The sequence below is a fragment of the Protopterus annectens genome, chromosome 8.part0 (genome assembly GCF_019279795.1).
Source record: "Protopterus annectens isolate FY-2018-M chromosome 8.part0, PAN1.0, whole genome shotgun sequence".
Classification (NCBI taxonomy): Eukaryota; Metazoa; Chordata; order Ceratodontiformes; family Protopteridae; genus Protopterus; species Protopterus annectens.
The window spans coordinates 595,203,409-595,217,548 of NC_056741.1; the positions used below are offsets into that span (position 1 = coordinate 595,203,409).

The 14,140-nt window shown below is 43.2% G+C and overlaps 1 protein-coding gene across 1 annotated transcript in view; it reads right to left on the reverse strand.

Annotated features, from left to right (window-relative positions):
• Positions 1–14,140, reverse strand: part of HUWE1 (HECT, UBA and WWE domain containing E3 ubiquitin protein ligase 1) — a gene marked incomplete in the record, with an annotated part of 5,008,559 nt that overhangs the window by 2,814,637 nt on the left and 2,179,782 nt on the right. The window contains 1 exon segment of the mRNA XM_044079288.1: positions 745–936. Within this exon segment, the coding sequence (XP_043935223.1) occupies positions 745–936 (192 nt within the window).

Below are 14,140 nucleotides of genomic sequence, written 5' to 3' on the forward strand. Positions count from 1 at the left end.
TATTTAAATTAAATAGAAAACTCTAGAGATCATACTTCACTGAAAAAAAGGGTAAACACTCATGACACGTCCACATCTGCGCAAGACCCGCCCAGTAGAATGTGCACACAGCACCTCCGTTCTTTTTATTAAAGTGCTGGTATGAGAAACAGGAAGTAACCTGTAGGTCCTATAAGGTTTGTTCTTTTAAATTTTCATTTATGACATTTCATTTAATTCATCTCAGATGTGTTTTGAACATATGGGCTTTCTATTGGTAGACCCATATATACATACATACATGCACACACCTACTCAATTACACACGAGCACAAAAAAAACACAGAAAACCTTTAACCAACACTACTGCATTAGACCCAGCAACTGAAGCTCTCTACACCTGCACGAAGAATGATGAAGCAGAGCACTTAGCTGCACCAAGTGCATCCACTCTTGATGGTAGCAACTGGGATCTTTAAACAGAAGCTACCCTGGAGGATTATGGAAAAGAATACGTCTGAAGGAGCACAAGGCCAGAGCATTAGCTGTGCCCCATCCGATCAGATCAGACAAAAGGCTTGAGAACCCACAAGTCAGTGAAGGTCACACTAGATTAGTATCAATGCACTTAAAATATTTATCAGTTTCTCCATCTAAACATGCTCTAATAGATATCTTTCAAAAATAGAGAATTTCAAGAATCTACAAAAAACTGTGGTTTTGAAATTTCAGTAAAAATGAATAAAGTAGCAGTTCCAAACTCACCTGAAAGCAGTGGTTTAATTTGTTTGATTCTAGCCGCCATTGCAGGAGTGATTTTAGATTTCCCTTTTGTGTCTGAACTGCTCGGTTCATCAGTTTCCATTGGGGCAAGCGTTTCTACATCAAGACCAATACCTTCTAAAAGGGCTTGTGCAGAGGTGTCTGCACTTGTTCCAGCTCCTTCAGACTCGCCCTCTGCAAAAACAAAGTCAACATCACTAAAATAAACAAAATGACTCAAAGGTAGAATGCACTTTACCTTTAATGCAAGAGCTTTAAAAGCAATGGATTACATGGGTAATTCTCTGTAATAATCTCCTCTAGCCACCAGAGACAACCTTTGGCTAAATGAAAATTTTGCCAATGTTCATTTCTTCTCAATGAGACTCCATGAAAAACGTATCACCATTAGAAAGTGGAAGGCCTTCCCTGCCTCATCTTCGTCTGTATATAAAAGCCAAAAAAAGGAAACTCCAAACAAATGGAAAATAGGTGACTACTGCTCTGATCTGCCTCCTACCCCTCAAAAAGGATACAAGTGGACAGTGTTTGACAGGTCAATAACAGCATTTATTCATTCCCATAACCTAACAAAAAATGGAGTTTTTTTCCTCAAGTTCCACACGAGTGTGCATAACCTGTGCAAACAGTCATATCGTTTTCCCTGACTACATAAGCGTACCTAGCCTTGGACAGGTGTCCTGAACTACTGTTAGCAACTTTTCAAATTACAGACAAACCAAACGAAAAAGGAAAACCGACAGCTTGCAGCTAGTACTGCAAGTTTTGTCTTTGGGACTATCTAGTACTAGCTGCAAGCTGTCGGTTCTCCTTTTTTGTTTGGTTTGTCTGTGGTTTTCTTGCCTAGTTTGTTCGTTATAACTTTTCAAATTAATCATGACATACACACTCAACACACAGACATACTTGCCCAACTTGTACAAAAACCCAACAACCAAGTCTTAATTGAGGGGATCTATACTAGAAGACAGAAATGGGGGGCAGTTATATTCAGAAGCCACAAAAAAAGGCCCTTTACAGATCAACTTCAAGTAAAACAGCCAACACTGAGTTTCCACCATGACAGAGTAAAAGGTCAATTACTGCGAAGAAACCCGAGCAGTGAAACCAACAAAATGGAACTTAAAAGCCACAATAACAGTGTTGAGTGGCAGAAGATAGTGTCAGCAGCCCCTGGCATGAACATGCCCATAAGACCTAAAGTTATGACAAGGCGCTTAATACTTCTCAATGTTGAGTCTTCAGGAATTCTCTCTACTTCTATAAAGTCAATGGATGGTGTCAAACACGACAAACCGGTACCTTCTGTTATTTTACTCTTCAGGGTTCACAGTAGTTGGTTATTCCTGTTCATACAAAAACTACTGCTGCTTATGTTTTCTTCAATGCCCACAGCATTTATCAATATGTTAGAATTGGTGGCCGAGTCCTTTTAGAAGCAACTCATTGTGTTCCAGTATATGGGTACCTTTGGCTGGTGAAAACATCAAGGGGGCTCCTTAACGCCTTCTAAAGTTAATACTATGGAGGTTCTGCAGGGTCCTTAGGGGTGAAAAGAAACTGAGAATTGGGCTTTTCAATCCAGTCAGAAAACAGCATTCATGGTTATAGAGCATTGTTTTATTCAAAACATTGCACTTTTGGACCAACTCCAAACAAATCATGACTTTGGCAGCTTCTGTGGTGATGCAATATAAGGTTTAGGCTTGGACACTACTTTGACTGGTGGCTGCCATGACTTTTTTTTTAAATCAGCTGCATGCCTGAGTTGGTAGGTGTAGTAGACTGACAGCTATCAGTATCTGCAGATCATCACACCCTCAAGGATATCTTGCTGATGTGTTTTAGGGGACATACTTTCCCCCACAAAAATGGCTACTGAACAAACTGGAGTTGGAAAATTTACTTCTAGCCCTAAACGGAAGACTAATTCTAGGACCCTTCTTAATTTTATCAAACTATTCTATGTGCTGTTCAAACATGCAAGGAGCAAGAAGTTGGACTCCTTTTGCTAAAAGGGCACTGCAAGTGCCACAGCTTGCAATACATAAGTCAGCAATTTCAATACTGCATATCCAGAGGAAACTGAATATGCCAGTGGAATAGTGAATCACCAAGCCCGTCCTGGAGTTGCAAATGTAAAACTTTTTAAATTTTCCTAAAATAAGACATTCTGAAGATGGTAGTCTGTCATCACCCATACAAAGATGGTTCTACTGCTCTGCTTGGTCCAGTATGGCACAATGAGTTCAGTATTTCTTTATATTTCTACCTTAATATTCCAGTGCTTCTTGACAGACACTGTCATCCAGTCAGCTCTTTCAAAAGCTTTCAACTTTTAAGCTCTTTTTCATCTAAACCATCATCTCTTTTACATTTTCTCTATGCACTTCGCAATCTGTGCATTTCCTCTCCACCATTCATTCAGGTCCACAGCCAGCCCTCTACATGAATAGCTGCTTCTGTACTTCCATAGAAAAGTTGGTCCTTACAGTTTTGCTGATGGTGCTCCACTTCCCCATTATCATTCCTCTTCTTGACACCCACTTAATTTTTCCCAGTTTTTTGAAAATCCACAATTTGCCCCTGCCATCTCTCCCAGTCTCAAGAGTTGTAGAGGTTCTTCAACTGGATCAACTGCTGCAATACTGAAGTGCAGTAATTTCTTGGGTAGAAAGACCATATTCCAGTTTAACTTTAACAGCTTAGCACTCAACCCACCATACGATTATCTTAAAAAAAAAAAAAAACAGTGGCTTGAGGCCTTTTACCGTATTAACAGATAAGGTAGTGAAACAGGTCCAACCCTGGATCAGGAGCTCGTACATTTTTTGTAGAACCCTGCATGCAGCTGTGATCAACTCTCTGCACTTACAGTCCCTTTTAAAAAGGAAAGAAAGTTTTCAGGAGAGGTAGGGAGGAGAAAGATTTTCTCTTCAGATGAGAAACAAAACCTGGATAACGCTTCCAAGATGGATTCTATATAAGGGAATGACAGAGATGGCGAAAATACCAAGTCCTACTAAACATAATGTCTAAAAGATGGATGCACAAAAGCAAAACTTTTCCTTCCAGTGCTTATAAGCATCCTAAGCGCAGTGCTTCCTCCAATCACTGAAACATTGCAGAATGAATTCCTCACTCCCTCAAAACAATCAAACTTCCAATTCTCTACCAAAAAGAAGCCTGCGATGTTCTGCAAGGCCCAAAACACCCTCTAATTTTTGTGCAAGACCCTATTGCTGATCTAGCAGCTGTATCTTTTGGTCCAAAAGAGAAAAAACTACAAGATAAACCCAACCAAACTGGGATTTTTACTGAGTAATACCTTATACCTCCATTAATGAGATTTCCCATGGGATATATACAAATGACCTCTTAAGGACAAAAGGTGTTTAGCTGCATGACTTTGAAATGCCCATGACACTACTTTTCAAGGACCAAATCTGTCTGTGCAGAAGAGGGAAGCACCACTGACTAAACCAGGTGTTCGGGTTTGAATAGTAGCCATGGCACTGGAGAAGCCAGGCAGTAAGGGACAGAAGAGAGAGGCGTGACATGCGCTCCTCTCCCAGGGGTAGGGAGGGCTGAGTGCACTCCGGGAGCACAGATGTAAGTGAGATATCCTTGGAGACGGAGGGAAACCACTTCACATGCTTCAGGAAATTGGTCATTGATGCCTGTTGGCAAAGTCGCTTGAGAAAGTGAATGATGACAAGTGGGGTCAACCCACTGCAAAACCATCCATATGTTACTTAGCCAAGTGTATTTGGGGAGATAGGGATGTACAGCAAATACTCTTTAGCCATCCCTGTTGGATGCCTTAATGACTAGACAAGGGAATGAATGCAATAACTTGCCAAAGAGCAGACTACCAACAGGCTGTGGGGAGCTGCAAGAGACTCTAAATAGGTTCCAACTCTTCCTACTGTTTCAAATGACTTAAGAGCAGAATCGGACTGCTTTAGAAAGCAGGTATACATGGCCAATACATAGGCCTTCAAGGCAGTTGGCATTCAGACACACACCAAGTAACAGGTAGAATTCCTTGGCCAGATAAGGATTAAAGTAGTGGAGATGGAAATCTGATGGCTGAGCTACTACAATTCAGAAAATTATACAGGTGTCAAAGCAATCCACTGTCAACATGATGCTGTGGACAGAGCATCCAGTTTAGCAGCCACAGAATCTGTCATCCAAAATCATGCCTGGCTAATTGTCAAAATCATGCTAAAGATAGTCATGGTGCAGGTCCCTATTGCTCCTTTAGAACAACGGCTGAACTTATGCACCCTACACTACATGCTTTTAGGAGACTTGCAGATAGGGGTAAGAGTATTGTCTGATAAAATATTTTTTCAGGTCCCCAACCAAAAATAAAACATGAATTAACCTAGAAAGACCTTGCTCATCATCATAAGCAAGGGCCAACAAGTGAAATGTAAAAAACAGCTAAAGAGTTTCAGACTAGAGGGAAAGTACTAAGGGTTCTCAGGGCCACACACACAAAAAAGGAGCAGCTACAAGTAACAAGCGCATTTCCTTTACTGCATTAACATAAAACCTCACCCAGTCCCCTCCACATTCAAAATTGAGGCATGCTGGTATACCTCTTATAGGACTGGAAAAAGGCTCACAAAGATGAGCAGATCCTAGAAATGATCTCGTAGAGGTAGAGATTCCACTTCCTTACAAACCGAAGGATCGTATGCATTTCTGCAGTTCCAAAAGACCCCACCCCCCCCCAACAAAAATTAACTTCCTTAAGTAAAGACCTTTCTAAGCAAAAGCATAAAACAAAATGTAAATCAAGAGGAGCAAATATAAAATGTATGCAGTCACCATAACGTTCCATTCATGTCGTCCATTTTCATTTCCCCTCAATGAATGGGTTCGGATCAGAAACTGCCACTTTCTTTAGATTCTAAGATCTGACTCTCAAGTGCCTCCCTTACCCATAATGTCCCTGATCACTGAATTACCTCAGATCAAGTTTGCTGCTATTATGCAGTATCTCAGGAAAAAAATAGTGACAGCTGAAAGATCAGAAGTTCAAACAGGAACACTGGTTCCTAATAAGAACTACACTGACTTAAAGGATGTTACGACACTGCTTTAAAGGATGCTATGACACTGCTTTAAAGGAAGACCGTGGTAGCTGCAGGGTCCCATCATGAATGAGCTTACTTCTTTCTGCAGGGTCTTGTCATGAGCCTTGTAGCAGTAAGTAATGCAGAGTGACAACTATTTCTATAGAGCTTGTTTTGACACTGGTAGGCCACTTTTTTTCTCACATTAAATACTGTTTTGAGCTTCTGGTGGCATAAGTTCTATCCAGGTAAAATCCCAAATGTCTGTTACTAAACTACAAAACCCCATTCCCTTAGTTATGATGTCCAAGGACAAAAAAAGGAAACCAGATTACTTGATTCAGAAACTACAGTTTTGTACCTACCATAAATGTAGATGTTAGAGAGTGTATACACTGTTGCAGTCATTGCACTTGGGTTATCCTGCCGTCAGGCGGTTCCCCAGTCGGCCTGAGTTCCAAAGTCTTGGTCCGGCGTCGGTTGCTGTCGCCTCCTCCCGGACGTCAGTGCGACAGGGGTATACAAGATGCAGCCGATGTCATTTTCTTCAGTTTTTCTTGACCCAGGTGCCTCTAAATAGGTAGGCAATTCCAACTAATAAAACATACATAAGAAAAGCAAAAAACAACTTACAGCTACCAGCAAATACTCCCTATAGGTAGTAAGGGTAGAAGACATAGGTACGTAACAGCCAGTAAGAGGGGAAAGAGGGAGGGTAACCTTGAGTGCAGCAGTGTAAACACTCAAACATCTACATTTATGGTAGGTACAAAACTGTACTATGTTCATCGTGTTACACTGCTGCAGTCATTACACTTGGGCAGAATCCCAAAGCTGAGGTGGGGTGGCTGGTTTTATAAGGCATTAGGGGTGGCTATAAGGCCCTGCAGCACAGCAGTGGCAAAGCCAGCTCTGGATTTAGAGTACAGAGGCAGATGGTAATGCTTAGTGAAGGTATGTACAGAACTCCAAGTTGCTGCTTCCAAATTCCTTGGTAGGTACTCCCCTGAGGTAGGCAGTTGAAGTGGCTGTTGACCTGGTGGAGTGAGATCTAATGCTGCTAGGTACAAGTTTTCCATGGTATGTGTAGCAGAAACGTATACAATGTCCTATCCATTTTGAAATAGTCTGTTTTGAAATGGCTTTTCCCCTGTGCTCCTGCAGCATATGCTACCAATAATTGCTCAGATCTTCTGAAAGCTTTGGTTTTGTCCAAGTAGAAGCGTAACTGCCTGTGAATGTCCAAAGAGTGCAGTAGTCTCTCCCCTTTATTCTGTTGTTTAGGATAAAAAGTTGGTGGGTGAATAGTTTGGTTTAGAGCCACACTGGATACCACCTTTGGCATAAACGTAGGATTACTTCTTAAAGACACCCTGTCCTGGTGGAAAATGAGGAAAGGTTCCACTGCCATTAGGTGCCTGTAATTCTGAAACTCTTGGTGCTGATGTTACTGCCAGAAGCAGAGCAGTTTTCCAAGACATATATTTTAATTCTGCTGTTAGCTGGCTCAAAAGAAGGTAAAGTTAGTTTATCCAAAACAAAGTTGAGGTCCCAAGTTGGAGTAGGTGCTCTACGGGGCAGTCTTATGTTTTTAGCCCCTCTGAGGTACTGTTTTAACAGAGGATTAGAGAAAATTGGTGGATCCGTGTTGTAATGAGCAGAGATGGCAGAGGCGTGGATCTTGATGGATGAGAAAGAGAGGCCTTTGTCCAGAATCTCAGTTAAGTATTGTAGTATCTGAGGAATGTTTGGGACAAGAGGGTCAAGGCTGTGAGCTTGGTTCCAGGCACAGAATCTCTTCCATTTATCCGAATAGGCTTTCCTGGTACTAGGCCTTCTGACCTCCAGAATGACATCCATAACAGCTTTGGAGAGAGGCATTGCTTGCTTGACTAAGGAATCTTCCATGCAGCTAGGTTTAAGGTCTTTAGCTGGCTGTGTAGTATTTGTTGTGCTGAGTCAGCAGATGTGGGATTTGAGGCAAAATCCAGGGTGGTTCTTGCGCTAAGCTCCTTAAGATTGGGTACCAGTGCTGGCGTGGCCAGTCTGGTGCAATCAGGGTCATCTTTGGCTCTTCTTGCCTGGCTTTTAGGAGTACCTTTGGCAGGAAAGGTAGTGGTGGGAAAGCGTATACTTGTAGGTTCTCCCAGCTGAATGAGAGGGCATCCACTTTCCATGCTTGTGGATGGTAACTCCTTGTGCAGAATTTTTGTAGCTGGCAGTTTATTGGGGATGCAAACAGATCAATGTCCGGGCTCCACTATTTCTGTTATCATTCTGAATATTTGTGGATTCAATTCCCATTCGGGGTGATCCATGATGTTTCTGCTTAAGTTGTCTGCCAGAGTGTTTTTCTCTCCTGGCAGGAATTGTGCTTGCAGATGAACTTGAAGGTTTATAGCTGTGTTCCACAAGGTCATGGCTTGTCTGCATAGGGGGTAGGAGGGAGTGCCCCTTGCTTATGTACCACATAACTGTGGTGTTGTCTTGTCTTTAGCAGTAGTTGTCCTGGATGCAGCAGGTCCTTGAAAGCTATAAGAGCATTTTGTACAGCTAGCATCTCTTTTTGATTGATGTGAAGATGCCTTTGTTCTGCGGGCCACATGCCCTGAATACATTTGCCTGCCACGTGTGCTCCCCAGGCGTAATCCGATGCATCTGTTGTCAGTGTTTGCCTGGCTGTGGGTTGTGTAAAAGGCTGTCCCTTGTTGAGGTGACAAGCTTGAGCCCACCGTTGAAACTCCTGTTGAAGGCAAAAGATTAGTAGTATATCTGTTTCCAAACTTTGACAGTGTCGAGACCATACATTCTTTAGGTACCATTGTAGTTTCCTCATACGCAGTCTGGCATATGGAATTAGTAGTATGCAGGATGCCATGTAACCCAAGGCCTGCAAAATTTTTCTTGCAGGGAGTTGGGTCTTTGTTGCCATCAATTGAAAGTATTGAGTCAGTTGTCCTTGCTTGTCTGACGTGAGATAAGCCATCTGGGCCACTGTGTTCAAGCTGGCACCCAGGAATATAATCTCTTGTGAGGGCACTAGTTTTGATTTCTTTTCATTTACTGTGTACCCCAGGCAACTTAACTTTTTACAAACGCCAGATGCTTTAGAAGAATGTCCTTGCTCTCTGCTTGAATTAGGCAGTCGTCCAGGTACAGATAAATCTGAATTCCTTTCTGTCTGCAAAATGCAATTACTGATGCCAGGCACTTTGTGAAGACCCTGGGCGCAGTAGATAAGCCAAAGGGCAGTGGAGAGAATTGGTAGTGCATTGAACCAGCTATGAATCTGAGGTATGTTCTGCAGTTCTGTCTGACAGGGACATGCAGGTATGCCTCCTTGAGGTCCAAAGTCACGAGCCAAGCTTTCTTGCCCAGCATGGGAAGAAGCTGCTGTAATAGCAACATTTTGAATTTCAGAACATCCAGGTAAGTTTTTAGAGATGAAAGATCCAGAATGGGCCTCCAGGCTTTGTCCTTTCTGGGTACCAGTAACAGTTTTGAGTAAAATCCTTGTCCTTGCTCCTGTGATGGTACCTTTTGAATAGCTCTCATATCAATGAGTGCTGTAATTTGTTTTTGAGCCTCTGCCCATTGATTTGGTGGCAGGTTTGGCATTCCTTTCAACCTTGGCAGAGTGTGAAAGTGGAACCTGTAACCTTGAAATACAATGTTGAGAACCCATTTGTCTTTGGTGATCATTTGCCAATTGTGATAGAAGAGTGCCAGTTTTCCTCCCAAGGGGGCTGCCAAGAGGGATTTGTTTGGCAGCTGTAGTGGGAACTCATTGGAGCTGCTTTTTATATGGTTGGGGTCTGTCTTCCCCCTTCTTTCTGGCCTGATGCAACTCATTGTCAAGACCTGTAAGGACCTTGTGTTTGACCTCTACCTCTTGGACGTCTGTATCTTCCCCTTTGAGGTCCGTCTGTAATTGGGAAGGACCAATTCTTAGTTGGCCAGTTTCTGCTAAATCTAGAAGGCTAAACCTGTAAGAAATCCTTCACCGTTTGCATAGATTTTGCCTTATCCTCCATTTTCTTTAATACCTCTTCGGCCTTAACTCCAAACAACACATCTTGCTGCAAAGGTGCATCCAATAATTTTGCTTTAACATGATCTGGTAACGTATGTTCTTTTAACCAAGCATGTCTTTTAATTACAGAGCCTGTAACTGCTGCTCTGCAGGAGGCCTCTAGAGAATCAAAACCACATTGCAAAGTATGCTTTCCCACTTGTTCAGCTGCAAGCAATAAATCCTGCATTTCTTTAAAATTAGGAGGATCTGATTCAGGAAGCATTTTTTGTTTTAACTGAGACAGTAAAAATTGCTGATATTTTAGCATGTGAAACTGGCAATTTAAGGCTCTCTCTGCTAAAGTTGCAGACGTATATACTTTCTTTCCCCATCTAATGCTCTGGAATCTCTGTCAGAGGGAATTGGATTCTTGGCTGATGAGGCCTTAACTCCTTTGGGTCCCTGAGAAATAGTTTCAGGGTCGCCTACAGGGCTTTTATACAGAAATTTATGCGAGTCAGGGACTCTGTAGTATCTGTCAGGTTTAACAGGGGCTGGAGGTAAGGAATCAGGATTTAAGCTGGATTCAGTATACACATCATCCACAATATTTAACAATGACGGAATAGCAAGCGGTCTGTGTTGAGGTAATAAAAGGAAGTCTCTGAGACTTTTCTTGGATTCTGAGTAATCCTGGCCTCCCCCAGTGGAAATGCTCCCTCATGGTATGTAAGGTTTCCCCAAAGGAGTAGTCCCCAGGCGGTGAGGCTGATGGAATTGATTCCTCAGCATCAGAATACTCATAACGGGGTAAAGAGTATCCTAGGTCTGAGGATGAATCAGAAGAGCTGGACACCTGGTCGGATGAGTCATAGTCTGCATCCTGTCTAGGCCTTTTATCAGGAGGGGGATGGGACCCCCTGATCAGAGTGATTAGGTCTTCGGTCATTTTGAGCATTTGTTTCTTCGGCATGGAGGCCTGTCCTGGAGAATGCTGTACTCGTTTCTTTGATTTTAAAGGAGGCTTAGACTTAGCTGAGGGTTTAATGCTTAACTGAGTAGGTCTGAAGACACCATCTGAAGCTGTGGGTTGCTCAGCTACTCCGGATCCCTCTGAAAGGTTAGTCTCAGTACGCTGAATAACTTGTGCATCCGAAGGCCCAGCCATCTCCACATGGGAGTCAGAGACAGCCTGTGGTTCTACAGAAGCAGTAGTCAGGGGCTGCGAAGGTGCCTCGCTGAAAATCGGAGAACCAGCGACTGGCCTAGAAGAGGCTTAGTCAGTTTTGGGCCTCGGATGCCTATCCTTGTCTTTGCGCTTTTTGTGTATTCCGGTCGAAGTTCCAACGGCATGGTATAATTGAATTTTCTACCAAAATGTTGGGCAAAATCAAACTGACGTTTAATACTGCGATTGTTAAACCTAGCAGAAAACCGACAACCAGTGATGTCGTGGTCTGGGCCTAGGCATGGGATACAATAGGAATGGAAATCCTTATGAGGTATTTGCTTCCCACAAGAAATACAGTTATTAACTTTTACTGACATCGGTCTGAGGCAAGAAAAAGTTTCCCCAACGGGGTACTTAGCTTTGCAGAAGACTTCGGTTCCGGATTCGGAATGAAAATCTCAGGAGCCGGCAGACCGGCAACTGCGAACTGCTTTTGCTTCGGGCACCGTGCGGCAAGAAAGACTGAAGAAAATGGCATCGACTGCATCTTATATACCCCTGTCACACTGACGTCAGGGAGGAGGTGACAGCAACCGACGCCGGACCAAGACTTTGGAACTCAGGCCGACTGGGGGAACAGCCTGATGGCAGGATAACCCAAGTGTAATGACTGCAGCAGTGTAACACGAACATCTACTTCTGTAACCACCCATGGAATGAAAAAGGGATTAGCAAGCAAGAATACCCAATATCTTTTTGGAACGTGAAATAACAGCTCTCTGCAAACTAGAGTCAGGAAATCCAAGAGCTTCCCAGCCAAGGTAACAGGAAAGTATTGTTGTGTAAGAATTTGGCATAACTTTAGATGTCCTCCTCTTCTATATGCTGCAGTATCCATAACATCAGGGAGTTTGCCTCTGGTGAACTCTCGTACGTACACACTATAGAAATAAATGAAATGCTGCCGCTAGGGTCTGTTACGTCCCACATACCTTTCTCGAGGACGATCGTAAATGGACATCTAGTATAAAGCAGATGTCAGCACGGAACCACTTTAGAAATGAATGCCGCTGGAATCAGTGGTTATGGAGTGGGCATTCCAGGAGTCAGGCAAATGCAGGGGGAAGGCTGGATGAGAAACTATACAGCAGAAAACAGAAGAGGACGACATCCAAAGTTATAATAAGTTCTTGCACAACAATACTACTTCCTTCTATTCATATGCTGCTGTATCCATAACATCAGGGAGAGGGCAAAAGCTCCTGTCCTAAGAGGGGTGGAGGACCTGAAGCACTTTCCACAAACCCATGGAGGATTGCTCTGGCAAATCCTGCTCTAGAGACCATGTCCAATTTGTAGTGCTTAGTGAAGGTGTGCACAGGGGACCATGTAGCTGCTTCGCGAAGAGCTGCTGTGTCCAGACCTTTAAGGAATGCCCCTAATGAGGATACTGTCCTAGAGGAGTGTGCCTTAACAGTAGATGAGAGCAACTTACCATGGGTTGTGTAACAAAAGGAGACAGTTTTAGACATCCAAGAGGATATGGTTTGCTTGAAAACAGGATGCCCCAGGGCTCTTGGGTGATAAGAGATGAGCCCGTCAGACTTCCGGATGGGTTTGGTCTTGGCCAGACAGTATAAGAGTTGTCTGTGCACATCTAAGGAGTGAAGTATCCTCCCGGCCAAGTTTGTGCAGAGAAAAAAGGTTGGCAGATTAACAGCCTGGTTCAAGGACAGTTCATTGACCACTTTAGACATGAAGGTTGGATTAGTATGTAAGCATACCCTGTCCTTGTGGAAGACAGTGAAAGGGGGAAAAGCCATAAGGGCCGTGAGTCCTGAAACCCTTCTGGCTGAAGTGATGGCCACCAAGAGTATTGTTTTCCAAGTGCAGTGTTGGAGGGAGCAGTCTTTGGCTGGTTCTAAGGGTGGGAGTGTCAATTTCTTCAAGACAAAATTTAGATCCCACCGAGGCAGAATGGGCTGCCTTCAGGGTCTGAGATGCAGTACCCCTTTCAAAGAGAGTTTGACTTCTAACCTTTAAGCCAAAGGTGGTATCAGGGGCAGGCAAGCTGAGATGGAAAGCAGATGGGTTTTAATGGAGACGTAGCAAAGTCCAAACTTCATTAGGTCACACAGGTAGGACAAAAAGTACAGTTTTGTACCTACCATAAATGTAGATGTTCAAGGATCCACATTGCTGCAGTCCTAACTATAGGGTAGTCCGCTGTCCAGTCGGCCCGAATACCAAAGTATATGGCTGACGTCGGTCAGGGCGCATTAGACTGACGTCAGTACGTCAGGGTACTAATGCGCATGACCGACGTCATATCCTCAGTCTTTTCTTGCCCCAGATGTCAGAAGACCCTGAAAAGATAAGGCCAAAAACCAAAAACTCCCAACATACCTGCACCAAAACATATATATATATATATATATATATACAAAATTAGCAGAATATAACCTCACCTACACAACCACCCCTAAACACAGAGGGGAAGGAGGGAGGGTAAATTGGACTGCAGCAATGTGGATCCTCGAACATCTACATTTATGGTAGGTACAAAACTGTACTATGTTCTTCATTCCACATTGCTGCAGTCCTAACTATTGGGTAGAATCCCAAAGCAGAGGTAAGGGAGGCTGGCAAATCATAAGGAAGCAGGAACTGACAACATGCCCTGCAAAATAGCAGTGGCAAAACCAGCCCTAGACTTAGAGTAGAGAGGAAGGTGATAATGCTTAGAGAAAGTATGCACTGAACTCCAAGTAGCTGCCTCCAAAATATCCTTAGTTGCCACCCCTCAGAAATGCTGTTGAAGTGGCAGTAGCCCTAGTGGAATGAGGCCTAATCCCAGCTGGAATCTCCTTGCCATGATGGGAATAACAAAATGTAATGCAACACCCAATCCATCTAGAAATAGTTTGTTTTGACACAGGCTTGCCCTGAGAATTCAAAGCAAAAGAAACAAACAACTGCTGAGACTGCCTAAAATCCTTAGTCCTGCTCAAATAATAACGCAATTGCCTGTGTACATCTAAAGTGTGCAAAATCTTTTCCCCTTTATTTTGGGGATCTGCATAAAAGTAGGCAAATGAATAG